Consider the following 27,883-nt stretch of genomic DNA (forward strand, 5'->3'; position numbering starts at 1 on the left):
GGACCAGGAACAACACCAAAGCTGTGTGAAACCCTATACATGTCTACTAAGATGTATGAGCGGGGCTTTGTCTGTTCTGGAACTCTCTCCTCAGGGAGGCTCATCTACCTTCTTTTTTTATTGATTTATTTAGTAGACTTAGATCTTACCTTTCTTCTACCATGAAACTCAAAGTGTCATACCCGGGGTTCCCAAATGGTCTCCCACCCAGACATTGACCAGCCTCCGACCTGTTTAGCATCAGCCACCTGGCTTGCACAATCACCACAGCCCACCACGGCTTATTAGCTACAGTGTGTTATGGTGCCTGCAGGCAGCAAATTGCCAATCCAAGCACTCTCTCTTGCAGCTTCTCTTTCTGTGTGAACTTGGAAGAGTAGGTACTTGGGGCGGTTGACAAGCCACCTAGAACCCATGGGATGTTTTAGGGTTGATAGCTTGTCAACTATCCCAACAATCCACCCTCTTCGGGTTCACACTTAACAAGAAGCTACAGAACACCACTGAATACTAAAAAAAAGGCCACTGCAATGGAAACCCCATGGTGCTTTCTTCTGATGTGCGAAACAGGACTATGCCATACATACTCAGACTATGCCCCAGATATTTACTATCTAAAAGGGTTTTCATCATGGATTTTTACTGGTGCTCTTAACTTGCTTTTTAATAATGATTTTGCTGATGTGTTGTTCTATTTCCCCCCTATTTTTGACTTTTGTAAAACACTCTAATAACTGTTTATTGAAGAACCTAGGGTTATCCTGTGAAACTGATTAGTAGGAAATTTAGGAGAGGCAAAGGAAGATTTTCTTCACACAGCGCATAGTTTCAGTGCTACCACAAGACATAGTGAAGGCCACCAATTTGGATGGCTTTAAAAGGGGGGGAGTTAAGCAAATTTATGGAGGAGAAGGCTATCAATGGCTATTAGCCCTGATGGCTACATGCTACCTCCAGTATCAGAGGCACTATGCCAATGTACACCAGTTGCTGGGGAACATGGGTGGGAGGGTGCCATTGCACTCATGTCCTAGATGTGGGTTTCCCATAGGCAGCTCCAAGGCTACTGTGTGAACAGAATGACAGATAGACTGTTGGTTTGATCCAGTATAGTTCTTCTTGTGTTAAAACCTGACACATGCATACTTTTTAAAATAATAATAATGGTAAGACACCAGGATTAATGTTTGGAAAGAAATTAGCTACTTAAATATGGCACTTATTTTCTGTGTTTGATGACAGAATTACACAGCATCGCTTTAAGATGACTGCTTAAGCAAGGACATGGAAACCGTTACTGAATGAGGCAACAGGATCATCCAAGCAACACAACAGTTGTCTAGTGAAGATCTGACAACACAGGAGCAGCAAGATCACCTATCGCCTGCAAATATGTCTATGAATAATTCTCAAAACGTATTTTTGGATCCAAGTCCCAATAGATTTCAAGTCAATGTCATTAATGAAAACCATGACAATACCGTACAGTCCCAGGGAGATGCCGACTCACAAGGTTATGAAGAGACCTCTTTTGCCAATGATGCCAACAACAGACTCCGAGTCAGTTTCAGGCCTGGGAATCGAGAAGGATATGACAATTTCTTTCAAAATGGGGATCCCGCTAAAGCAGATGGAAGCTTTCACCCCTACGATACCCAGAACAACACATATTATCTGAAAACGTTTGGTCATAATACGATAGATGCCGTACCTAACATTGATTATTACCGCAACCCTGGCAGCATCAGTGGGGTCAAAATGAGCAGACCGAGTCTGATGGACATTCATGAACAGTTGGCAAAGGTATGCCAAAGAAAAGGAAAGGAAAGTCTTCTCTGTTGTTGTTTTTGCCAGTTACTGGTAACATAACCTATAGAGCAGGGGTCGGGAGCGTTTTTCAGGCTAAGGGCTGAATCCGATTTCAGAGAAATTCTTGGAGGCTGCAGTCTAATGGTGGGCTGGATGAAAGGCAAAAGGAGTGGGGGCCCGAAAATTAAAAATCCAGGTTATTTAAGCTTAAGGCTCTTACTGCCAATAACGAAGCCTTAGAAGAGGCATTTCAACCTTTCAGAATGGGGGAAAAACTGCACAACAGCCAGAAAACCAACAAATGATCAAGAGTTAGGAGGAAGGTGGGTGAGTCAGGGGAAGTGGGCATGACCATCTGGGGAACATAGGGTAGCATCTAATGTTAGTCCAAAGTAGAGTAGTTCCATTGAAAGAGATGGGACAAGCGTCATACATAATAGACAAAGGGGAAATCCTTATAACTTCTTGCCATGCCTTCGCAGAGGTGTGTTGCATGCCATGTGAACAGGGAATACCACAATGTGCAGGTCTCTGCGTTCCTGTGGAATCCCAGCTCTGCTTTTTTGATATGCAAAATGTCATTGTTTAGAACATTGCAGTGACTTCTGGTTCAGTTGACAAATTCACCAAAGCAGAGAGCAATGGAGGAGAAGAAACTGAATCCAACAAGGAAGAAGAAACCAAAGGAGGCTTTGTGAAATTTGGATGGATGAAGGGTGTCCTGGTAAGCAAAATATAAATTGCTGATGGTTCATGTACATATGATCATATTCTGCTCCCTCAATTTAAAAGTCTAAACTCTGTACACTAAACATAGTGAAATTTTAAAAGAAAATCATGTGGCTGTTTTTGATGGAGATGGTGTGATTTGGATTAGTATTACACTTTTATTTTTATTTAAAAAAAAACACATTTAGGGGTTTAAAATATCAATGTAATTATAGTTCCTTCAGAGGCAGTATCCAACACTGTCATTCTGCAAAGTCAAATAGCACTAGCAGATCTCTGCTGAACCTTTCTGTCGTGCAAGCGGAATGCACAACCAGTTGTACAATAGTTTGCACAATGGGTTGCGCAAGAGTTATGCACAACTGGTTATGCAGCCGATTGTGCAAACACAATGCGCAACTGCTTGTGCAACCACGTTTGCACAAACATAACTCTGATTGGATTCTCTTCTTGTGCACAGTTCAGAAGCTAGTTTCCACTCTAGCACAATGTCATTTGTACTAATGGAGTCACACAGTTGGATACTACCCTCTGTTATCTTTAGGTTATTATTTTATATCATTGTGGCCACTTTTATTTTATACTGATATGGCTTTGTGACTTTATTATACCTTTTATTCAACCTGATAGTAGTCTTTAAAATCATTTATTGCATTTAAAAGTGATAATTGCTTGCATTCAGCAATGACATGGTGAGGCAGTTTTCTTTGTTTAATGTTTAGGTGAGGTGCATGTTGAATATCTGGGGTGTGATGCTGTTCATTCGTCTGTCCTGGATTATAGGTCAAGCTGGAATTGGTATGCATTTTTTTAAAAAAATATTTTTTCCTGTATGAGGGAGAAACAGGGGAACTTTCTAGAAACATGATTAATCTTTAAACTGAAGTATGAATTAGCATTTGGTACACACTCATGCTTTCCAGAGTGCTGTGTGCTTCTTTTATTTTGGTTATATCTAAAGGCAAAGGCAACACCACCAATAACGGAATTTTCCACGCCTTCATTAAATTTCCACTTAGCATTGCCAAAATCCAGCACACACACGTGTGTGCTTCATTGCCATTGGAGTCAAAGAGTCCTGGATACTAGCCTTTGGACAAATGTATATGTACACACACATACGTACATATAAAAGAAATGTGTGAAAGAGATTTCCAGAAGAAAATTCTTGTCTTGATGTTGTATTTCAGAAAAAGGCTAAGGGTAGAAGGGTAAAAGCTGCTGTTCTCTGAAATTCAACATTGTGTTGTGAAGACTGATATTTTGGGGGGGAGACATGAGGATACCTTGGAAATTATGAGATTGATCAGGACTAGTAATTGGATGTGCAAACTATCAGATTATGGAGAAGGGTTTATTCACTATATTTTAATCTTGCTTTCCAGAGCAAAAGGGGGGGGGGAACTGTCTCTCCCAAAGTAGCTCTCATCCATCAAAAATTCAATACAGTGCTGGTGGCAAGCACTGTAGATAAATGAAAATTATGTGCCTTACAGTGTGACATGACTCAGCAATACATTTAACCACATGTTTAACCTAGTAGTTCTCACAAACAGCAGATGGAGGAGATCAGCCTATTTCTAAACTATACCGTTCCAAATTGCAGGTAGGAGATTATATAGCTGAATGCTTAAATCCCGGCATATGGAAAAGTAGCACGTCAGGAAAAAGGCTAGGATAAACTAGAACCATTCTCATTCACATCTAGTTTTCTATGTGAGGAGGAGGAAGAGGAGGAATTACATTTATATCCTGTGTTTTTTCCTCCAAGGAACCCAAGGCGGCATACATAATAATCCTCCTCCTCTCCATTTTTATCCTCACAACAACAACCCTGTGAGGTAGGTTGTGCTGAGAATCTGCAACTGGCCCAAAGTCACCCATTGAGCTTCCATGGCTGAGTGGGGACTAGAACCCAGATCTGACTCCCAGCCCAACACTCTAGTCACACTGGCTCTCAAAAAACACTGGCCAAAACACACATTTCCCCAAAAGGTTAAATCACGAAAATGCTCATGTTGAGGGGATTTGCACATGTTCACAAATGTAATTTGCGCAAATTCGGGAAATTGGAAAAAGCCAATTTTGTCAATGATTGGACAATGGAACAAAAATCACCTGACAATCCATGAACCATACGGGTTTTTACAAAATCTGTACATCCCTAACAAACACACACAGTCCAGAAACAGACTTATTACATCATATGCTCTTTGTGAGAAATAGGTTATATCAGTGGGATTCCTTGAAAGTTTATCAGAGATTCCTGTAGCAGATAGCAGTTACCCTGAAGATACGTAGTTCTAAATCCACTGGTCTACATTATAATTCCATGCCGGCATATTTGCATTAAAAGGAAAATCAACAAGCCACCTTGAACACAATTTCCTTTGTGGGGAAAAGCAAAATTGAAATTAAAGTCTACTCCAAGTAGACTTTACCAGTATAACTATGAGCAATTAAAGTGCTTGGTCCCTGCCATGTACTAACCTGCTGAGAGCATGTACCCAAGGAAACAGACCTGTTCCAACCAGTTTAAACAAGTGTTATGCACAACAGAGGGCCAAACTAGACAATGTTAAATGCATTTATGCATTTAATGTGTCTTATTTTTACTTTAAAATAATAGCATCTTTTACTGAATTCAAAGCACTCTTTGAACTGCATTTGCAGGAAGTACAATGGAACTGAGCTCCTAATGCAGAAACGCTAATGCAAGAACCAGATTATAATTATTTTAGTAGGGTCTGCTTCTTTATGCAATGATGCAATGCAAGGTCACGCTATGCCTTTTTGTATAATTAATTTCTACGAGACAACTTGTAAAACATTGCTAAAAAGGTATAGCTGAAGTAGTACTAAAGTGTTTAATGGACTGAACAGAAAATCTGGTATTCCAGAACTACAATCAATATAGAGACATTTTAGAGAGGATCTGCACCAGTTTATTGTGCAACCGATCATAAAAAATAGTATGAGGCATTGATACAGTGTGATTCTTACCACGTCTCCTGTCACTAACAACTGATTTCACATTCAGCAAATGAAAGAATCGTGATGCATAGGTCCATAGACTTCCAAAATTCTCTCTCTCTCTCTCTCTCTCTTTCACACACACACACCTGCACGATCATCTCAAAATCATTGAGAATACAAGTCTGACCCAAAACATTTTGCTGCCTGAATCAAAGGATAAAATGGCATTCCCTCCTCCATGTACAGAAGCCAGCTGGACTGGTTTACATCCGCACCTAAGGCAGCAGGCCACTTTAGGAGGCACAAAGGAAATTGTCTGGCATATAATGCTATATCACCCAACAGAAGGAACAGCTAGGAGGCGCTAACTGCTTACTCCTAGCGTCTGCCACCTGAGGTGATTGCCTCACTCTGCCCAATGGTCGGGCTGCCCCTGAGTCCATTTTAAACCTCGCTTTGATATCTAATTTAACATGGTTTGATTCTGTACCTTAAAAGGCGGCTTAAAAATATTTAAAATAAATAAATGTAAAATAATGGATACAATGAAGGCTTCAACTAAAATGAAGGCTTCAACTAAACGCTCTTATTATTATTATTTATTTATTTATATTTGATACCTTAGGGCATATACATACTACTATGGCCCTCATCCCATGTACCTGTTTCCCTCAAATTATCCCCTGTAGCGTAAAGCTGTCATTGCTGTTGTTGTTAGCTAAATCACAGCCCGGACGGCAGCGCTCCTAATATCCTTTGCATACCAGGAAAAGGGTTTAAGGGGGGGAAATGTAAAAAATCATTAAAAATCAACAGATGACCCAATCCGATTCGAATTTGGTATGCTTAAAGCTCTCCTTAATATCTATTGCAGTGCCAATTTTGATGTCTTTATCTTTAAAACTTACGCAGATGTAAGCATTTGTTTAATTGGTAGTTTAAACATATCAACTCCTCCTCCTGCGCCCCCAGTGGCCGCTCGGAAAACAACACATGATTCGCTCCTAAACAGGTAGCAAAATAGGTCAGGTCTTTTGACTTTGAGGCACAATTAAAGCAGGATACATGGGAGTACTTCACAGTCAAAGCAGATTATAAGCTGGAAAACTTCGGAGTCCTTTGCATGTAATTCGCAGTGATTGCACAGTATAACCCTGGTGTGATAAAGTTCTATATTTCACTCATGTGACCTCTGTTTTTCTCTAGGCAACGTGTAGTTCAGTTGTTCCTAGATGAGCAATTAGGTGCTAAGTACTCTGGGTTAAAATGAATTGTCTTCAGGGTAAGACAAGCAAAAACATGGCAATGTAAACCCACCAATTGGAACAGCACACATATCCATTGTTTCATACAGGGAGTAGAAGGTTTGCCTAGGCATCGGAAGAATTTGAATCCATGCTAGAATTTCCCAAAACCTGTAATCACATTTTCTGAGCATGAACATCGGCTGTCAGTTACATGATTATGCCTAATGATAGTATAAATGGAACCTCACATTATAAGAGGATTTCCACAAATTAGTCTCCTGATTCAATGCCATAACACACAGGTAAAAGGATAAAATGAAAAAAGTAAAACAGAAGATGGAGGTTTTTCCTCGCTGTCTTTTTTCAGTCAGCCTGCAATTCAGATGTGAACTGATATGCACAGAGATCATATGGCCTATTACTATTTAGTTTGACACACTCTCTGCTCCCCGACAAAAAAAAAAACCTATGCAGAGATCCCTTAAATTCAAAACTCCCTATTCTTGATGGATAGGACAGAGATCAAGGCGCAAGCCCAGTCCAGTTTTCTAAAGCCTCCATTCTAGCCTCAAACATCTCTTATTCAGGATGAACATAAGACCGTAAGAAGAGTCATGCTGGATCAGACCAAAAGCCTATCTCGTTCAGCTCAGCAGCCAGGCTGTCCAGATGAAGCTTCAAGGACTTTTTGTTGAAAGAAGGATTTTCTGGATTTGTCTCTGGATGCTTTGGAAATTTTCTGTGTAATTAGAGTTGGAAGCTTTAAAAAGAATTTTTGCTATAGGGAAAGAACAGATAGGCAGGAAACTTGCTTAGATAACGGGAGGAGAGCTGAGAAGTTTTGCCCGTGATCTACGCAGCCTTACATGTTTGCACCTGGCTCTGTGCCAGACCAAAGGGTGCTTGCCGATTTTATGATGCATACCAAATGAGCCCAGGCAGCTGGAAGCACATATAAGTATATGCCTTGCCATGAAAACTCCGCACCTTAACTTTGCCAAGACTTTGCTCTGGGGTTTCATGCAAAATTAGTTTCTTTTTTTAAGGGCAGTTGAGTAACTTATTGCTATCATCAAGAAGCACTACTTTGTTCCGAGGTATGAAAATAGCCATGGGCAAGAGTCATTCATTTTAATGTTATTTAATGCCCTTACAACTGGGGTTTTAATTTAAACTTTAATCAGAGCTCGGCATTAGTTTGTAACGAGAGCACTTACAATGGCTCTGTTTTTTCACATTTAATTCTGAAGTTATCGTTTTGTTAGTCATCAGACTTCAGATGATAGTCTCTCCTACCTTCGCCCTATGCATGGTGGTGGAGCAAAATTGCCCTCTGGTGTCTCGCCCTCAAGTGCATTTGTCCTGCCGCAAATACTCCAAGAAAGTGGTTCCCAATTGGTGGTCCACGGACCCCAGGGGGTCCACGTAACCCACCCAGGAGGTCCGTGGCACCATTCACCTATTAGCTCTGCAAGGTCTGCATTTTAATAAAAGAAAATACGCCGTCTCCTGCACTCTGTTTGCTTCGAGGGTGACATCATGTGTGAAAGCACCTGCGTGATTTAGCGACTAGCTTCAGAGATTACTTCCCTGCACCTAATCCTGAAAACTCATGGAGAAGGAATCCTTTTGAATGTACCCAATGTACAACTAACAACTCTATCTGCGGAAGAGCGAGATGCACTTGTTGACGTGACTTGTGATGGTTCATTGAAATCATTTTTCAAAGAATGATTGGACCAATTCTGGGTGAAGGTTTTTCCTGATTATAAGAAGTTAGGTGAAAAAGCTTTGAAACATCTAGTTCCCTTTTGTTCCACATATCTTTGTGAACAAACATTTTCGACATTTTGTTATATGAAGAACAAGCACAGAAATCGGCTCGATGTTGATCCAGATTTGAAATTAAAAGTAGGAAATATTGAACTGAATGTGGAAGGGATTGCTTGGGACAAAAAGAGGCATGATTTCTCCCATCACATTTAGGTTTAGTAGCTGCTAGACATGTCACAATTTGTTCAATTGTAAACTAGACGCTAGTAAAATTAAATTCATCTTTATATTCCTAACTAAATCATTGTCATTTTTGCTTGGTAATATCACAAATTTATGGCCCTTTTTAAAGTATACTTAAAATCCTTTGCTTATTAGGGGCTACCCCTTATTTTCTCCAAAAAATTGCTTCACACCGGTAACTACCATAGAGATAACAAAATTTTCAAAAGTAGGGTGTCCATGGCTTGGCACTTGAAAAACAAGGGGTCTGCAGTGCTTAGCTAATTGGGAACCACTGCTCCAAGACATCTATGTATGGAATATGTTGCTCCCATGAAAAATCCAACATACATAGGCTGAAATCACTTGGTCAATTCCCAGATTGTGTGTATGGGGCGGGACGGGGCAGATGTTGAGACTATTTGGGCTTACATGCATTGGACTTTATGCACTCACATCCTATTCAAACATTATGCCTGTCCGTGGCTGTCCACGAATGTTGGAGGTGGGGCTGCACATAGAGAGATAAGCAAGAACCCCATGCAGCTTATGATCTAAATGTTGATGGTGGAGTCAACTAATGAAAAGGAGTGGGGAGCCTATTGCCCTCCAGATGTTGCTGGACTACAACTCCCATTATCCCTGTCTATGCTGGTTGCTGTGAATTGGAGGCCAACAACATCTGGAGGAATACATGTTCCCCCCACCCCTAGGATAGGTAATAAAGAAATGAGAGGACCATGAGATGAATGAGAACCAGTACAGATACAAATACTTCAGCTTCTATTGCTGCTGTTCCTTTCTATTACAATATAGTTATTTAACCAATATAGCTATATAACCAGGTGCTAAATAAAACATCAAGGGGACCTGATCTCTACCCCCAAATGGCTTATATAGCCTGTATATAACACAGATAAAATGTGTGGGAGAGGGAAAGAGAGCGAGTGAGCAGGGATTCATGTATCAGCAGTGGCGAAGAGGTTTTGCCAATAGAAAACAGAGTCTAGTTTAAAATGCTACTTTTGGTGAGTTATGGATCACAAGTTACATTGTTCATCTTTTCATTGCTGACAGGTCTTGGAGTTATCATAATCCTCCTTGCCACCATGGTCACCTCCATTACTGGCTTATCAACTTCTGCAATAGCAACTAATGGTTTTGTCCGTGGAGGTAAAAATCTTTAGGGTGTTTTCCCCTCCCCAATTCTCTCAATGTTAAAAAAAAAGTTTCCCATGTATTGTCTTACTATCGAACAAGTCAAGGGTTCCTCATCCTAAATAATATCACAATGGGCAGTAGAACCAAAGAAACCAGAAGGTGAGTCACACAATCAACAGTATCAATAATCTATCATTGATTCATAACCTTCTTGAATCACAAAGTCCAGTTCAGTTCAGTTCAGTTCATGAAGGTCACAGACTGATGGAAGAATAGAATCAACTTTTTCTTGGAGATACTTTCGTTTTTTCCTCTTTAATTAAAAAAATTACATTGAGAACATTGCAGGTTGTATTTCCTAATTGGATGGAATGGATATGAAGAACCTCATCTGTTTGCCTTTAAATATTGAATGAAGTTCATCAGATGCATTAACTTGTTTTTCACTCTCTTGACGCTTATCTACACAAAATGTCCTGAGGATGTGGTCAATGAGTTCTGACGTGCGTGCAGCATCACTGTCCAGTGCCTTACAGGTATTGTCTTTATGTTTAGTGACTTCGAGTGCGTTCCAGGTATTTACAGATCCAGTCAGCCCCCTGTCCTCTTCATGAATGATGGTGGCTTCCTGTTAGAGGATTTTAGCACAAATAATATGACCAAGGTATTTGGATCAAACATATTTTTTGGGATTTTTTCAGGTCTTGGAACCGTAGTCATTTTCCTGAGTGTGGTAGTTACAACTTTAACAGGTATCTCCATGTCTGCCATATGCACAAATGGCGTGGTAAGAGGAGGTGAGTTAATTTCATGTTTGAATGGAGAATATTTTATTTTAAGTTGGATGGCATGGATTGACACTAGGAGATAGTCCTGCTTTGCAGACCTGGGGCCAAAGGCTTCATCTATTTGGTCATTTGACACTTTCCAAAAATCCATGATTTGGCGATTCCATGAAGAGTATAGAGAGCCTGCCGTGCGGAACAGTTCACATATTGGAATTCTGTGTAGACCATTTAGAGAAGACAGATAGGGAAATCTTGGCCAATATCCAAATGTGGCATTCCATTAGCACAAATGATGTTGCACTTGAAGAAATTAGGTTCTAAACTAAGTGCAAGAGCTGGAGCTAGTGCAGAATGCTGCAGCTCGGCTGTTATCTGGAGCTGCCCCTTTCCAGCATGTAACTCCTCTGCTGAGGGAACTGCACTGGCTGCCTATTTGCTACCGGGCCAGGTTGAAGGTTCTTGTACTTGTGTACAAAGCCCTAAACAACTTGGGACCAGGATTCCTGAGAGAGCGCCTTCTCCCTTACCAACCTGCCCGGTCACTGAGGTCATCCGAGGGCCTGCTCCTGGTGGTCCCACATAGTTCCTTCCTCCGACTGGAGTCCACCAGGGGAAGAGCCTTCAACGTCATAGCCCCCCTCCTATGGAATTCCCTGCCTCTGGAGGTCAGGCAGGCTCCAACCTTGTACTCCTTTCGGCGCCTCCTGAAAACATCTTTATTCCAAGAAGCCTTTCTTTAACGTGCAGCCTTGGATTTCTGTGTTGTTGTTGTTTTGCTTCTTTTTAAATTTTGTTTTAACTGTTTTTTTCTGTTTTTATTTTCATTTTACCTTGTACACCGCTCCGAAATTTTTTCAATGAGGAGCGATATATAAATATTCTAAATAAATAAATAAATAAATAAATAAGAATCCAACTAAAGTTACGTTTGTGCAAGCACGGTTGAATAAGTGGTTTTGCATTATGTTTGTGCAACCCATTATGCAACTGCTTTGCACCCATTGTGCAACTGGATGTGCAACAGCTTGCATAAGCACTTGCGTAAGTGTAATGGCCAACTGCTTGTGCAACGGAAAGATTCTGAAGCGCTCTGCTAGCATTATTTGAGTTTGTGGAATGTCACCGCTGGATACTGCCCCTTTTCTATTCTCCATGTTTCAGACCACATGTGATTTTTCCTGAGTAGCATTTATGTTTCTAGCGAAATCAGTGATTTGAATCACAGTTTATCAGGTGAGCCCTTTCCCCTAGAAAGTTGCCTATGGGCTCTGAGAATAAGAAGGGTTTATGTAGGGCCAGCCTGACTGCTTGAGCTAGATTGAGTAGGGCAGCAATATTCTAGGCATGGCAAAGAAGCAGGTTGTAATTCAAAAGACAGTGAAGGCTGATAGCTTCAGTGTCAGTGGGCGATGAATCCGCTCTGGGTTTCAGTCAGAATTCTGATGGAGCTATCCAAGGAGCTTTCCAAGGTGTTTCTGATTGAAACCTGGAGCACATATCCCACCAGCCTCCACAACCAAAAGATGCACTCTCCGCACACATACAGATAATAATAATTTATTTCTTACCCACCTCTCCACTTGGATCGAGGCAGGGAACAACAATTAATAAAAAAAACATTCAAAACTGATTAAAAACATAGCATACATGATTAAAACATCCTTAAAACATCCTAACATGTCTGCAGCTGGGCAAGGGATCCTAGTTCACTAACAGGAGATAGCAACATGTCATAGGCACTTCTGCTCATATCCTAAACACAACCCTTTGCTGTGCTGACAGGTGGAGCTTATTACCTCATTTCCAGAAGTTTGGGACCCGAGTTTGGGGGATCCATTGGCCTCATTTTTGCCTTTGCCAATGCTGTGGCAGTAGCCATGTACGTTGTCGGGTTTGCAGAAACGGTTGTGGAACTCCTCAAGGTAAGTATGGTGCTTTGCGTGGAGTTAAGCTCACGGACCTTGGTTAATAACTTTTTATATGTAATGATCATAGGTCTAATAAATGCATTAAGTGGCTACCTTTTTCATCAATTGGAACTCTCTAAATGTACCATAAATTCTAATTTATAAGCTTTCCCTTCACTACCACCAGGTTGAAGAAATGTTTCTTACAGAGTTGTAAGAGTTTCAAAATTACTAAAGGGAATTAGGGTTCTAATTAGCCAGCCAATAACCTTGACGACTGAGGCCCAACCGGCATAAGAAATGTGAAACTCAGGGCTCATTACCCATGGAATGTGAAGAATCCCTATTTAGTCATTCCCTTCTATTTTATGTGGCTGCCAGAGCTATCTTGCAGAAACTATATCCTTAATCATTTCTTCCTCTCTCTCTCTCTCTCTCTCTCTCTTTTTTCCAGAGCAGTAATGCAATAATGGTAGATGCAACCAACGACATTAGGATAATAGGTGCCATAACTGTTGTAGTTCTTTTGTGCATTTCTGTGGCTGGTATGGAATGGGAAGCAAAGGTAAAACACTGCTAATGTTTCAAGTGTTTAAAGACGATGAAAACACAAGAGGATGTTGTAGAAGCCAAGGTGGTTTGTTGCACATAATTACCCTTGGATTTGAGAGCCCATTCTCACTTAATTTTTACTCTAGTACACCTACAAAAAGGTACATGAGGTGCAGAGGTTACAAAATTATGCACAGTACAGAGAATGTGAGTAGGGAGACATTTTTCTCCCTCTCTCATAATACTAAAACCTAATGAGGGTCATCCCATGAAACTGACTGTTGGGAGATTCAAGACAGATAAAAAGAAGCCGAACTATGGAATTCACTATCACGAGATGTGGTGATGGCGACCAACATGGATGGCTTTAAAAGGGGGTTAGACAAATTCCTAGAAAATAAGGCTCCTGATCCTGATGGCTAAATGCTACCTCCAATATCAGAAGCAGTCTGCCTATGTATACCAGTTACTGGGGAACATGGGCAGAAGGGTGCTGTTGCACTCATGTCCCACTTGTGGGTTTCCCGTGGGCAGCTGGTTGGCCACAGAATGCTGGACTAGATGGACCCTTAGTCTGATCTAGCATGGCTCTTCCTTTGTTCTTATGGGTCATTACATTTTTCACCATTTTAAAATACATACAAACAGACCTATGCCCAATAAATGGAACATGGTAAGAAATATACACACAGAGAGAAATGCACACACATTTGATAGGGCACGTGTGCATTTTGTACTTGGGAATGCATAGTGGACAAAAAGTAATTGGAGAATAAAGGTTCCAATCCTACTGCTAACACATACTTATGGTGTGATCTTGGGGCAAATTGGTATTTCCCAGTTGTCCACTATCTGTGAAATGGAACTGCAGTGTATCACAAACGTCATGTGCCCAAGAAAGTTATTAGTGCTTAGGGTCTATTGAAATTAATGGGACTTAAATGTGACTAACGTTCTCTGTATTAAGGCCCCCAACTTTTCAGAACACTACAAATATCATGTCACCTTGGAACTTTAAAGCTCCCAAGTGGCTTATAAATAGAACTTAAAAATAAATAACGACTGAAAACAAGTCTACTCCAAAAACGTTCTCTCTCATTCCTTTATAGGCCCAAGTTGTTCTTCTAATTATCCTTCTTGTTGCTATCGTAAATTTCTTCATTGGGACTGTCATTCCAAGCAACAATGAAAGAAGGGCGCAAGGCTTTTTCAATTACCAAGGCAAGTCTTTCTTTTCCCCCAGTCTTGTAGATCTGCAGGGCTATTTCAGTAGACACTAGTGACATACAATAGGGGAGAAGTGGGGCCCCAGTTTCAGTTGTGGGAGGGTTGGAGTCCACATACACACAGCCCTCTCTGGACCCAATGATGTCAGGGGGCATAGCCATACCCCTAATGTAAGGGTGTGTCCGAGGTGAGGCCATGCCTCCTGATATCAGTTGGTCCCAGCTGATTTGCGGGCTGAATGATCCACACAGAACATCGGTAGTAGTAGGGTTGCCTGCCCTACACCTTCTCCCATTGGGTGAAGAGATGCGGCAGGTGAAACCAAGCCACCTGGGACCCTCCTTTGTACATTGTCCACTGTCCCAATTGGAGCAGTGAGTGGTGCCTGAAGGAAAAGCAATGCTTGCACTCCCCTTGGCATTCTCCTGTGGGGCGTGGCACACTAAGCACCTGCAAGCGCCAGCCAAGTGCACAGACAACTTTGCTCCTACTTCTCATTCCTCACACAGGGAAGGAGAAGCAGAAGTGAAGCGCACTCAGCCAGCACTCTGATTGCACGGCGCTTAGCACCCCACTTAGCACCCCTGGTTACCTCTGATATGTAAACAGGGTGACTGACGACAGCAGCCTCCGACTCAAAGTAACGGGACAACTCCATGCTGCCATATTGCCTGTCAGTTACAGCCCTACTGCAACTACATGATACTGTTCATAAAACGTGAGAGCCTTTTTTGGCTGAATGGCGGCATAAAAATCCTTAAATAAATAAATAAATAAAAATAAATAAATAAACATGCAGCTAAATCACTGACTTGAAAGTCGTAACCAGATATGCCTCTGTTGCACCTCTTTACCTATTTCTCTGTGTTGAGTGACGACGCCCTGTTGTCCTTGCACAACATCCTGGGTCTGCTTGTTTAACTGGTGCATTGCTACAACTGGTAAATTTGTGCTAGTACGGCAGCCCTTCGGCACGATTGCAAAAAAATATATATTTATTTATTTATTGCATTTTTATACCACCCAATAGCCAAAGCTCTCTGGGCAGTTTACAAAAAATCAATAGGACTTAAGCTAATCACAATGAAGTCCCAATTCAATTGCTTTCAATGGGGCTTTGTCACATCTAACTTCGACTCACAGTGGGTCTGTGAGGAATGTCAGGCAGAAATTCAGCCTGTGAGCCACCACCCAGCTCTACCCATTGGAAGAAACTGCAAGAAAATTGGAAGATCTAGTTTCAATTTCCTCCCCCATGCTTTGACCTCACTCTGCCCTCAACATCACATGAACTGATTCTGACACTTTGCTGGATCGTGCCCCTTCCGTCTGCATCTTCATCCTCAATTGCCAATATGGATGCAGGATCAATCCCCATGATACCTTCTCCACCCAGAAGCCATGTGGCAAGTGCTTCATACCTTTCATGTAACTGTACTTCACAAGTACTTGCAGAAGATTGCATGAGATGATATAATATCTCTCAGATGGCTTGGAAATTCTCATAGCTTTTTCTCCTTTGTTTTGATTTTTGCAGCTTCAATATTTGCAGAAAACTTTGGACCAGACTTCAGAGGTAAAGAAGGGTTTTTCTCTGTGTTTGCCATTTTTTTCCCGGCAGCTACTGGCATTCTTGCTGGAGCCAATATCTCTGGAGACCTGGAGGTATGTATATTTCAAATTACAGAATACAGATAAGTAGACAACAATATTCCAAGAATTAAAGGCAACCATTTAATGTATTTAGTCATGTAGTGCCTCAAATGAATGATGTTCTTGCTGAATACTGAAAAAACATTTAACATTGAAACAAAGGGACCAGACTTAAAGCATTTTATTTATTTATTTATTTATTTATTACATTTTTATACTGCCCAATAGCCGAAGCTCTCTCCGGAGCATCATAACTGAAAAGAAAATAGTCACTAATACTGTTCCATAACCTTTTTTGCAAGAGCTGCTTGGTATGTGAGTTTGCACAGGAGTCTGTGCAGTGCTATAATAAGTATCTTGAACTATAGCAATTCTTGCAAAACTAGAAGGACACCTTTAGATTTAGTCACTTTTTGGTCAATGCCACATTACAGAGTGGAGGGGGAAACCTGTGGCTCTCCAGATGTTGGTAGACTCCAATTCCCAATAGCCCTAGACAGCATGCCAAATGTTCAGGGAAGATGGGACTTGTAGTCAACATTTGGCCAGCCACAGGTTCTCCACCCTGCTCTGTCACAAGATGTATACCAGCCCTTTTGCGATGGAAGACACTTTCTGCATGCAGAAGGGCACCTCTGAATCCAATCAATTGCTTTGAACTTCTGGAGGGGATTCAGAGGAGGGCAACAAGGATAATCAGGGGTCTGGAAACAAAGCCCTATGTGGAGAGACTGAAACAACTGGGCATGTTTAGCCTGGAGAAGAGAAGATTGAGGGGAGACATGATAGCACTCTTCAATTACTTGAAAGATTGTCACACAGAGGAGGGCCAGGATCTCTTCTCGATCATCCCATAGTGCAGGACACGGAATAAGGGGCTCAAATTACAGGAAGCCAGATTCCGGCTGGACATTACGAAAAACCTCCTGACTGTTAGAGCAGTATGACAATGGAACCAATGACCTAGGGAGGTAGTGGGCTCTCCCCCATTAGGGGCCTTCAAGAGGCAGCTGAACAACCATCTGTCAGGTATGCTTTAAGGTGGATTCCTGCATTGAGCAGGGGGTTGGACTTGATGGCCTTATAGGCTCCTTCCAACTCTACTATTCTATGATTTGATGATTCTTTGATTAGCTAATTGCCCCTCTTGCATTGTCTGATGTAAGCGAGCTAGCTGCACAGACTCAGCTAAATGTGTCTTCCAGAAACAGACTGTGAAATTTAAAAGGCCACTTCAGTAACTCTAGTAGCAGAATATTAACGATCCCATTATCAGGGCATTGCAGATAGAAATGAGCTATGTAATTCCTATTACTACAGCTTTGCTAATTCATAAAAACTACACGCGGTGGAACTCAAATTTACAATAGGAGGAGTAGAGGAAAATGCAGAGCCAGGCATTTGGGTTCTTCAGGGAGCCCAGTCACCTGCTCTTTCACTCTAAGAAAAGCCACAGAGCGAGCGGTGGTGGCAGCAGGAATGGGAGGAGACGGGACGTGGTAGCGGCAACAGTGGCAGCAGGAAAGAGAGCGTGCAGTGGCAGGTGCTCCTTGTGGGGCAGAGAGCACACAATTTGCCACGCCTCCTGTTCTGCTGCCTGAGGCGGGGACTTAACCTTGCTTCATTGGAAGGCCAGCACTGGGCAATATGCAACTTCCTGCAGCAGAGGCAGTAGGTCCACTTGTTGGTTCCCTAGAGGCAGCTTGTTGGCCACTGTGTGAACAGAATGCTGGACCAGACCTTTGGTCTGATCCATCCTGGATCTTCTGGACAACCATCTGTCAGGGATGCTTTAGGGTGGATTCCTGCATTGAGCAGGGGTTGGACTAGATGGCCTTGTAGGCCCCTTCCAACTCTGCTATTCTATGATTCTATGATTCTTATGATCTTATGCTTTGTTTGTCCTTTGTCCTTCACGTGACTATACTTTACATGTAAAGTCACCCCAAGGTTATTTAAGTGGGAAGCTAATCCTGTTCATGGTCCAGAACTTATCAAGTATCTTGTCCAAACGTGGGCTTGGCGTGTAAGACCAGAATTGTATGAGACACAAATCTCTCCCTTTTTTTTTTTGTTCTAATTTGTTGTAAATATGACTCTTTTTTGTAGTTTTGTAACTGAGCCTTTGAGGAATGGCATTTGCAAACCTCTGTATTAAATGATGAAAGAGGTAAACTTAGAGTCACATGTTGACATGACTCAAAAAACTGTAGCCCACATTAACAAATACAGCACTCATAACCTCTGCAGTCAAGTCATGCGGCTAGTAACATGTGCAGCAAACTTCTGGGTGGAATTCCAAATGTCATTTTGAAACCACTATAATAGTGTATTTTACTGCTCTGTAAAGGTAGTGCCAGCTTCTCATCAATGTTTAGATAACACATAGCACCCTTTAGCTACATCCAGTTATGAGTGAGTTAGCAGGGTGTTGTTTTTAATATTCTGTGTGTGGATTTTACAATTTCCATAAAATCCACTCCTGGTTCACATATAACATTACCTCATGGTATAAATTTTGAATTCTGACTCCACTAACAAACCATGGTTGTTGTTGGGTTGTGAACTCTGGGTTGTTTAAACCATGGGTAGTTGTTATGTACGAACCCAAAGCTGTGGCTTGTTTCACCAGACTACAGAGATGTTTGGCAAGAGCGGTAAAAAACACACCATCCATTCTACAGGCCCAAATTACAGCAGTGCAAAGTCATTTGCGTTACAGGAAAGAAGCAGGCAGAGGAGGAAGAAAACAAGCAAACAACACAGGGATTGAGAAATCAAACCACAATTTGTTTGATTGCCTGCTAGACAAATGCTGGGCAGGACAACAAACTATAAGTAAAATAAACCATGGGTTACTATTGACCTGGTTCACACAACACAACAACCTATGATTCAACAACAATCCAAAATTCAATGACAACCTATGCTCAGCCCACACACTGAGTTACTGTGTTGTGCAAACAAGGACAGTGAGCGAATCAAGCCATTTCTTTTCAAGACTCTCTGCAGTACTAAACAAAAGCACCAGAATGCCTACACAATCTCAAACATACTGTGCCACATTATCATGGGGACTAGAGACGTTAAAAAAAATATTGCTGAGATTCACATGAATTACATTCTGTACCAGATCTGTATATAATTTGAAAAGAAATGCAGATGGAGCAACAACAATATAAAGCACACACATATTTCTTCATGCAAGAATTCATTGTAGTCTTTTTCTTTTAATATTCCAGGACCCACAAGCAGCTATACCCAAAGGAACTATGTTGGCCATTCTGCTTACAACTATTGCTTATCTAGGTGTAGCAATCTGTGCTGGTGAGTAGGAAACATATTTTTACGTTCCAGTCCAAGAGCCATAATTAATATAGATAAGCATGTTTTTAAAAAAATACCTTCCTTATTTTTTGTTCCTGTAGATATGCTACTTAGTAAAACAGATGTAAGTAAAAACACAGCCTGAAAACTACAATTCCCAATTAGCATGATGTAGATTTGAGTCAACTGTGAGTTTACAAATTGTGAAAGGGATTCCTGGTCTTCCATTGGCCCCCACTGCCTTTCACAAACTGCAAACGTCCCTCGAGGTTAAGTAAATCTGTGTGGGTCAGGATTTGGCCACTTGTAAATTTCACACACGTTCTACTTTGTTAAATGTACAACAGGCCATGTACAAAATTTAGAGCACTAATACCCGTATTTCTTCGATTCTAAGACGCCATCGATTGTAAGACGCACACTAATTTCAGTACCACCAACAGGAAAAAAGCTTTGATTCTAAGAAATAATAAACACACCCGCGCTTCTAAGATGCACCCCATTTTTAGAGATGTTTATATTGGGGGGGGGGGGAAGTGCGTCTTAGAATCGAAGAAATATGGTAATTTTGCCAATGAATAGCGGCATTATCTGCAAAGTAAAGAAAGAAAGAAAGGCAAAGCTCACTGCCCCAAGGTAATAGAGGCGGAAATGCATATAGATCTTAAGCAACTGAAGATGGAGGGAATATTCTCCTGTTGTCACAAGGAAGAGGAATAATAATAATATGCCGTTGTTTCCACAGCTGCTTGTGTTGTACGTGATGCTACGGGGAATGTCAATGACACAGTTGTATCCGGGATGAATTGCAATGGATCATCTGCCTGTGCCCTAGGCTACGATTTCTCCAGCTGTAAAACCCAGACATGTGATTATGGGCTGATGAATAATTTCCAGGTTCAAAAGAGCTCTAATTATGCAATTTGTATAATCATATGTGTGTTGTACAACTGAGGAAACTGCACACTATATATAATAACACAAACTAACACACACACACACACACACAAACAAATACACACACGCACACAGTGGTGTGCGTTAGCTGTTTTTTCGATATCTGTACTAACAACCCAGCTAAGGGTTAGACAAATTCCTGGAGGAGAAGGCTATCCAATGGCCATTAGTCCGATGGCTATGTGCTCCCTCCAGTATCAGAGGCAGTAAGTCTATATACACCAGTTGCTGGGGAACATGGGTGGGATAGTGCTGCTGCACCATGTCCTGCTTGTGGGTCCCTAATCAACAGCTGGTTGGCCACCAGGTGAACCAAGTGCTGAACTAGATGGACCCTTGGTCTGCTCCAGGATGGTTATTCTTATGTTCTTATCTCTGACTCCCCCTTCCGAGGTCGAACCCCTGTCTCTGACCTTAGAGGGGTTCCTCAAGTCATCCTATGGTTGCTGGGACACTCACACGGGGACAGTAGGATTACCCTCTTAATGTCTGACTTTAAGGGGCTTTTATAAGGATGTACTAGATATGGACACACAGCTGTTCTGATGTATACATAGAATCCTATGCAGACCAGAACTTCACGCTCACTTTAATAGGGAGTGCTGCACTACCGGTACAAAAGTGTGCTCATGCAGATTTACTACCTCAAAGGAAGTGAATGGGGATGGGAGGCACCCTTGAGAGTGTTCTATTTCTACACACTGGAACACAAGCAAAGCGTTGGATCAGAGCAGTGGATTTAGCACAGCTAAATTAAATGCTAAATTAGACAGCATATTAAAAACAAACCACTCCATGAAGTTTTCTGAATTTGGAAGCTTCTTCGTTTAAGTAATTGATTTTTACAAATCTATACCATGAACACAGACATAAGAACATAAGAAGAGCCCTGCTGGATCAGACCAAGGGTCCATCTTGTCCAGCACTCTGTTCACACAGTGGCCCACCAGCCGTCGGCCAGAGACCAGCAAAGCAGGACATGGTGCAACAGCACCTTCCCACCCATGTTCCCCAGCAACTGGTGCACACAGGCTTACTGCCTCGAACACTGGACTTATTATTTACATCTCCATTTTTATAAATGGTCTAACAAGTATTAGCATCTAATACCACTATTTTGGGTCTCTAATTTATGGGGCCACCATGCCAAAGAAAGCCTGCACCCATCTGAAGAGGTCACTGCTTCAGACACACCTAAGAAGTTGTTGATAGAAACTCTCCATAACGATATTGCTGCATGCCATCATTTGATACCTAAAGTCTGGATTTGGGATAATTGCCCATGCAAACTTCTCTTTGAGAGATATGAAGATCACCCACTTTGTAAAATGTAGTTAACTGGCTTCTCGTAACATTTTGTTCTTAATATGATCGTGTTCTGAACATCACCATTTGCAAAAGAAATTAAAAAAAAAATGCCTCTGGCTTCCATGGGAACGGGACAGGACTCAATTACAGAACACTCTTCCCCATTATCAAGGAAATTGTTTTCTTGACAATGAAAGTAATTTGCTGTGCTGAGTAAAGACTCATGGAGAAGTTTCTAATGGGTGACTGAAAAGATAATAGAGAAGAGGCAAGAAACCTCAATGTGGAAAACACGGGGGATTTTTTAGTTCTGTTTGATCCCCTTGCTTACATGAGGTTAATGGCTTTCTTTTGTATTCCCCCCACCTCCAAAGGTTATGAGCATGGTTTCAGGGTTCGGTCCCTTAATCACTGCTGGAATATTTTCTGCTACGCTTTCATCGGCACTAGCTTCACTTGTCAGCGCACCCAAGGTTTTCCAGGTACACACAAAGGCTCAACATTTCTTGTAGAATATTAAGTGTCTGCCCTGCGCTGTGCCCCAACTGGGCACACAATGGGCACCACCTACCACTGGACAGTATCGATGACACAAAACTGGGGACCATGTGGCAGCCACTGCAGATTCAGACCCATAGACAGATATTCCACCTGTTTAATGGCAGGCTAACTCTAGGTTTTAGTTACAATGTTCCCCCCACTACTACTGTGGTGCAGTTGAGAGCTGGTGGTGCTCTCAACTGGACGGGGTGGTTTCGCCACTTCTACATGGCTGCAGTCAACACCACTTCATAATGCAGGGGTGCAGAACCCCTGGGTTGTGGGGCTAATCCAGCCCACCAGGTTCCCCAATCTGGCCCGCAGAGTTTCTGGGAGTTCCTCCAGGGGACAGGGCTTGGCCTCCAAGCCACGCACCTTCAAGGGACTCTCTCCTGGGGGCCATCCCCGCTGTTATCTCTGATGCAATACCTAGCATAATGCAATGTCTGAAGCAAGGAAAGCATGCAGGAGGTTGGGTGATTTGGTTATTCTGGCACCATTGTCTCCCAGGGAAGGGTAATGATAAAGTTATTGTATCATCCACCCCTTCACATGATCTCCATGTTTCAAACATTGTGAGATCAGTATGGGATGAAACTGTACTGAAGCAACCACACCATTCCTAATAATGTAAGAGCTTGTCCATAATTCCACTGCAATCTCTTACTTCGAAGGAAACTTTTTTGTTAGAGGCGGGAAAAACCTTACCTTTCTGAACAAAATTCTGCTCTTTTGACAGGCTCTCTGCAAGGATAACATCTACCGAGCGCTCCACTTTTTTGCCAAAGGATATGGGAGAAACAATGAGCCAATTAGAGGATACGTTCTTACTTTCTTCATAGCCATGGCTTTTATTTTGATTGGTGCGTATATCACAACTAGCATTTATCACCAATAGCTTTTTTTAAAACAACAAAAACTAAAAACATGATTAACCCCCCCCCAAACTACTTTCAAACCATTTGACATGCTTCAAGAAAGGCTACTGTTCCCAACGTTAAGCCAAACATTAAAAAACAAAACAAGAAAACACCTCTATATTGCTAAGGTAGTGAAAGACGTAAAAGGGAGAAAATACAAGTTTGTTGCCATTGGTTATTAATAAGAATGCAGAAGGAGAAACTTGTTCCAGAAGTAGATACATCCTATTAAAAAAAAAAGGCCCTGGAGGTCTGTGCACCACCACAGATGAGGTGAGAAGAGGGGCTTAGTTGCCTATATATCTGTGGGCCCTTTTCTGCTCTGACCGTGGCTACTACACAGTAGTGGTGAACTAGGATTGCCTCATGCAACACCAAATGGGGTAGTGATGGCTGTTGAATAGATATATCCTCCTAATGAAGGTGCAAGCTAAGCTAAGGAGGAAGCAAAGGCTACACTGTCAATATACCCAGGACCGGTGCCAGACTATCTTTCGCCCTAGGCAAGGCGAGCTACTTGCACCACCCACCCCGCAAAAATTGCCAACTTCAATTCATCTGTTCAAGAAGAGTTTCTGAACTATTATATTTTCCTTTCATTATGTTTTTTTCTTAAAACAGCTAATTTGTATAAAACGACGACCCTTAAAGATCAGTACTGCGCCCCTCTGAGGTCTGTGCCCTAGGCGGCTGCCTAGTAGGCCAAATGGTAGCGCCGGCCCTGAATATACCATAAAACTTACACAAACTCCTCATCTGGTTACAGATAAAAAAAGCGTTTGGATATTAGGACAATGCCTGACAAGTACAGAGAGTGGCAAGATTTTCATTATCCTAACAGGAAGAGCAACCAAGCTATCAACTGAATAGGTTAGAATAAGAGGACCCCCCCCCCAAAGGAAGTTTTTGTACTTTTTTAGATTTTGTTTGATGCCACAGTCGCTCAGTGTCTAGTTACCTCTGGCAGCATATGTATATCTTGCTCAGAACCTTAAGAAGTCAAACAATTTCCCTTCAAGGCACTTTCCCCAACGTCTTTCTAGTGTGTCCCCCTCCAACCACTGTTTACATAAATCAAAGGCCTGCTGTTCCAAACCATTAGCACAGTGCGTTCTACCTCCCTTCATAATAGGTTCACAGTACTGATCCCTGGGAGATTTCAGCTACAATCTTCCCATTTGATCATAGCTTATTTAGGCTTCTGATGTTTTAACTTTGTACCTGTTTTCCGATTTTGAATACACGCTTCCTCACTGTACAAAAAAAGGCTTTTTGGTTTTGGTACGTACCATGTCTACTCTTCTCTAAGGAACCGTAAGAAAAGTCCTTGGAGGTCCTTTTGTATTTAAGAAATGCATTGCAGGTACAATTAGCTTTGCACGGTTCAAAGCTTTGTACAAAATATTTCTGCCCAGAGTTAAGCAACAATGATTATTTTGAAATCAAAAATAAACCCAAATATAAAATCAACATGAGCGTTTCTACACAAGATTACAATGGGGATAGGGTTCAGCACCTTGGATAGTTCCTTTGGTGTTCTGACTGAAACCTAGAATAGATTCACAGCCCTACCAAAATCAGAGCCACTAGCCTCACTTGGGTGGGGATTTTTTTTCCTTGTCAAGGGCTGCATTCCCTCAGGGGTAATCTGCCAGGGGATGCATGCTGATAATAGGTGGGGCTAAAGCCAGTAGTGGTTGAGGCCAGAATCAAAAGTGGGCAGGGCCACCCCTTTTTCTCTCTCATTTTCTGCCACCTCATCTCTTTCTTCTCTCTCTCTCTCCCCCCCTCCCCAGTGAGCTGTTGGGAGAAGTACATCTCAGTCTTGCCACAAGTATGAACTCAGTTTGCAGAGGACTTTTAAAACTAGGCCAAGGGCCATGTGGAATGAGACCTCCCCTGCCACAGTGCACTACTTAGCTAGGGTGACCATATGACCGGATTTGCCTGGGTTTTTGGTGACAAATCCGGGAGGGCGGAGGGGAAATCCGGATTTTTCCAATCTTCCCCAGCCAAAGAGCAGCTCTAATGGGAATTAACAAAAATGCTTAGAACTCCATCATTTTTAAAGATAATGACATGAAACTTGGCACGATGGTAGCTCTTAAGAAGGGCTTTAGCCGTACCAAGTTTGAAACAGATCCGTTCATCCATTGATTTTTTAGGAATTTTTTAATAATTGAGGTTTTAAAATTATTATTTTTAAAATTGTCATTTTTAAAGATAAAGAGATGAAACTTCGCACCATGATAGGTTTTAGGTAGAGCTTTAGCCATACCAAATTTGAAACAGATCTGTTCATTCATTGATTTTTTAGGATTTTTTTAATAATTGAGGTTTTAAAATTATTTTTTAAATCGTCATTTTTAAAGATAAAGAGATGAAACTTTGCGCCATAATAGGTTTTAGGTAGAGCTTTAGCCATACCAAACTTGAAACAGATCTGTTCATCCATTGATTTTTAAGGATTTTTTTAATAATTGCAGTTTTAAAATTATTATTTTTAAAATCATCATTTTTAAAGATAAAGAGATGAAACTTTGCACCATGATAGGTTTTAGGTAGAGCTTTAGCCATACCAAATTTGAAACAGATCCATTCATCCATTGATTTTTTAGGAATTTTTTAAAAATTGAGGTTTTAAAATTATTTTGTAGAACAGATTTGTCTTAAATGTGTGCTGTAAAATCAGACATGTGACCAAGGCTATGTTCTGGTGCTAGACACACACCCTTGGGGGCCGACCATGTTGTCCTCCTTTTTGGTTTCCAAAATATGGTCACCCTAACTTAGACGGCAAAGGATCTGTAACAGAGTATTCATAGCACCTCTTCACATTACAGTTCCTAGATTTCTTTGGGTGAAGTCATGACAGAATGGTATAAAACTAATGTATTTGTATTGTACATATACTTTTAATCTAATAAAGGAAAGTAATTGCCTCAGCCAAGATACCATATCTAGTACCCCGGAGCCTTCTCAAATATGTACAAGTAGATAGGGAAGGGAATTGTGATTTTCTTCCCTTACAAATCTTAGATATCACCAAACAAAAGTGTTGATGGATTTCCAGCAATGAAAGCCCATCTCTGTCATACATATGCAAGTCCGAAAACTGGACAAGAACGTTCACTCAAATATATCTTTGTCTCAAAACCACTTAATATCTCTTTCGATAGGATTAATGAAAATCTAATATTTGATCCTCAGACAGGTGACTGCTTGAGGTAGCAATACCTTTAGGGGAATCAATACAGAAATGTGCTGCCTGAGAGGTTCATCTTCTCGGGTAATGGCGTACAGCTGCTTCTGGGTCTGGCTTAGGTTGTCTTCCCCAGGGCTGGTCCAATACATTTTTCTGCCTGAGGCAAAGCAGCAAATGGGGTAGAGGTGCATAGTACCCAAGGCCAGTCAAGTTATTTTGCAACCTGAAAAAAATCCACAAGCACATCTCCCTGTCCTAGGTGGTAAAAATGCAGTGATAATAAATTAAATAAGTTGCTGCCCTTTCATGACATCCCAGATAAGCTAAGGCACTGCCGAACGGTAGAGCCGGCCCTGAACTGACTCTAAACTAACGTCTATTTTGTGATTCTTTCTTACAGCGGAGCTCAACACGATTGCTCCCATCATCTCCAACTTCTTCTTGGCTTCGTATGCACTTATTAATTTCTCTTGCTTCCATGCATCATATGCAAAATCTCCAGGTTAGCTTTCGTGATCTGTTTTCAGTTATATCTATTACGCATATGCTAGCTCATTTTTCAAACCGTTTGTACTGTCCTCAAACAGTGGCATTGAGTAACATTATGGCACTGAGTTGTTGCCCATACGACATTATACAGCCAATCTGCAAAATATTTTGTAGAGGCCCTCACAGTATAAGCAAATAACTCGGGTCTGTGGGAAATCTTCCCAGGAAACCACCATTGTGGTTCATTTATTGTTTGTTTTATATATAGTATGAATCACTTTTCCTCTAAAGGAAATACACAGGCAATATACCATTAATCACAGCCTTTTTATATATAAAAAAGCAGTTTAGTCTCCTCTTGATAGATTTGTATTGCATAAAATACTGAAGTTGTGGTTTGTTTGTTTTTGCTAATTTAGAGGTGGCTTGCTATATTTTAGTGAGCAACTGTTCTATTTCGTTAGCTGTATGGAAATGACCAAAAGGTGTTAAGTATCAAGGCTGAACAACTTGTGACCTACTAAGTCAAACACAACCCATCAGAATTATAGCTTATTATTTATCATGTTTTCCAGCCCAAAGGTGCTCAAGGTCACAGGACAGACCAAATATCTTAAAAACAAAATAGCAACAAAATTACAAACAAAAAGCCACCCCATCAAACCCAGTCCCATCCAGGGAACAAAACCAGTTTATTAAATGCTTGGTGGGCTACCATACATGGCTAGTGAACAGCAATGGCTTGGTGGCGACAGATAATGATAGTAATTATTCATAAGTTTTATATTGTATACCATAGTTTTAAAATATATCTGAACTAATGTACATGACAGGCCAAAACAAAAACTCCCTCCCTTTTTTTTTTTCCAAAGTGAGATTTGAAAAGCAAAGGAAAGAAGGAAGGAAATAAAAATGGTGGTCTTTTTACCACATGGGGTGGAAAGTGCCACACCCTGCTAAAAAGCACAACTGGACGGGTCCAAGAAAAATATTGAATTTTAAAATTCAGTACATTTACGTGACCTTTCACCTGTTGATTCCTCTTCCCTCGGGTGCTGCCCATTTGGAGGTCTTTTTACTAGTGGTATCCGCT

General features: G+C 41.3%; 1 protein-coding gene across 2 annotated transcripts in view; it reads left to right on the forward strand.

Annotated features, from left to right (window-relative positions):
• Nucleotides 1-1,392: 1,392 nt before the first annotated feature.
• The window catches only part of SLC12A1 (solute carrier family 12 member 1), a 49,918-nt gene continuing 23,427 nt past the window's right edge, over nt 1,393-27,883 (forward strand). Inside the window, exons 1-13 of one of the 2 annotated variants that reach the window (XM_063142726.1) lie at nt 1,393-1,803; nt 2,399-2,533; nt 3,261-3,336; nt 9,834-9,929; nt 12,488-12,627; nt 13,067-13,177; nt 14,274-14,385; nt 15,929-16,056; nt 19,287-19,371; nt 20,117-20,268; nt 22,011-22,118; nt 22,916-23,039; nt 26,702-26,803. In XM_063142726.1, the coding sequence (XP_062998796.1) occupies nt 1,393-1,803; nt 2,399-2,533; nt 3,261-3,336; nt 9,834-9,929; nt 12,488-12,627; nt 13,067-13,177; nt 14,274-14,385; nt 15,929-16,056; nt 19,287-19,371; nt 20,117-20,268; nt 22,011-22,118; nt 22,916-23,039; nt 26,702-26,803 (1,780 nt within the window). Of the gene's footprint in view, nt 1,804-2,398; nt 2,534-3,260; nt 3,337-9,833; nt 9,930-10,618; nt 10,715-12,487; nt 12,628-13,066; nt 13,178-14,273; nt 14,386-15,928; nt 16,057-19,286; nt 19,372-20,116; nt 20,269-22,010; nt 22,119-22,915; nt 23,040-26,701; nt 26,804-27,883 lie in introns of both variants that reach the window. The other variant, XM_063142727.1, reaches the window with a different exon arrangement.

The sequence above is a fragment of the Elgaria multicarinata genome, chromosome 16 (assembly GCF_023053635.1).
Source record: "Elgaria multicarinata webbii isolate HBS135686 ecotype San Diego chromosome 16, rElgMul1.1.pri, whole genome shotgun sequence".
In the NCBI taxonomy this organism is placed as follows: domain Eukaryota; kingdom Metazoa; phylum Chordata; class Lepidosauria; order Squamata; family Anguidae; genus Elgaria; species Elgaria multicarinata.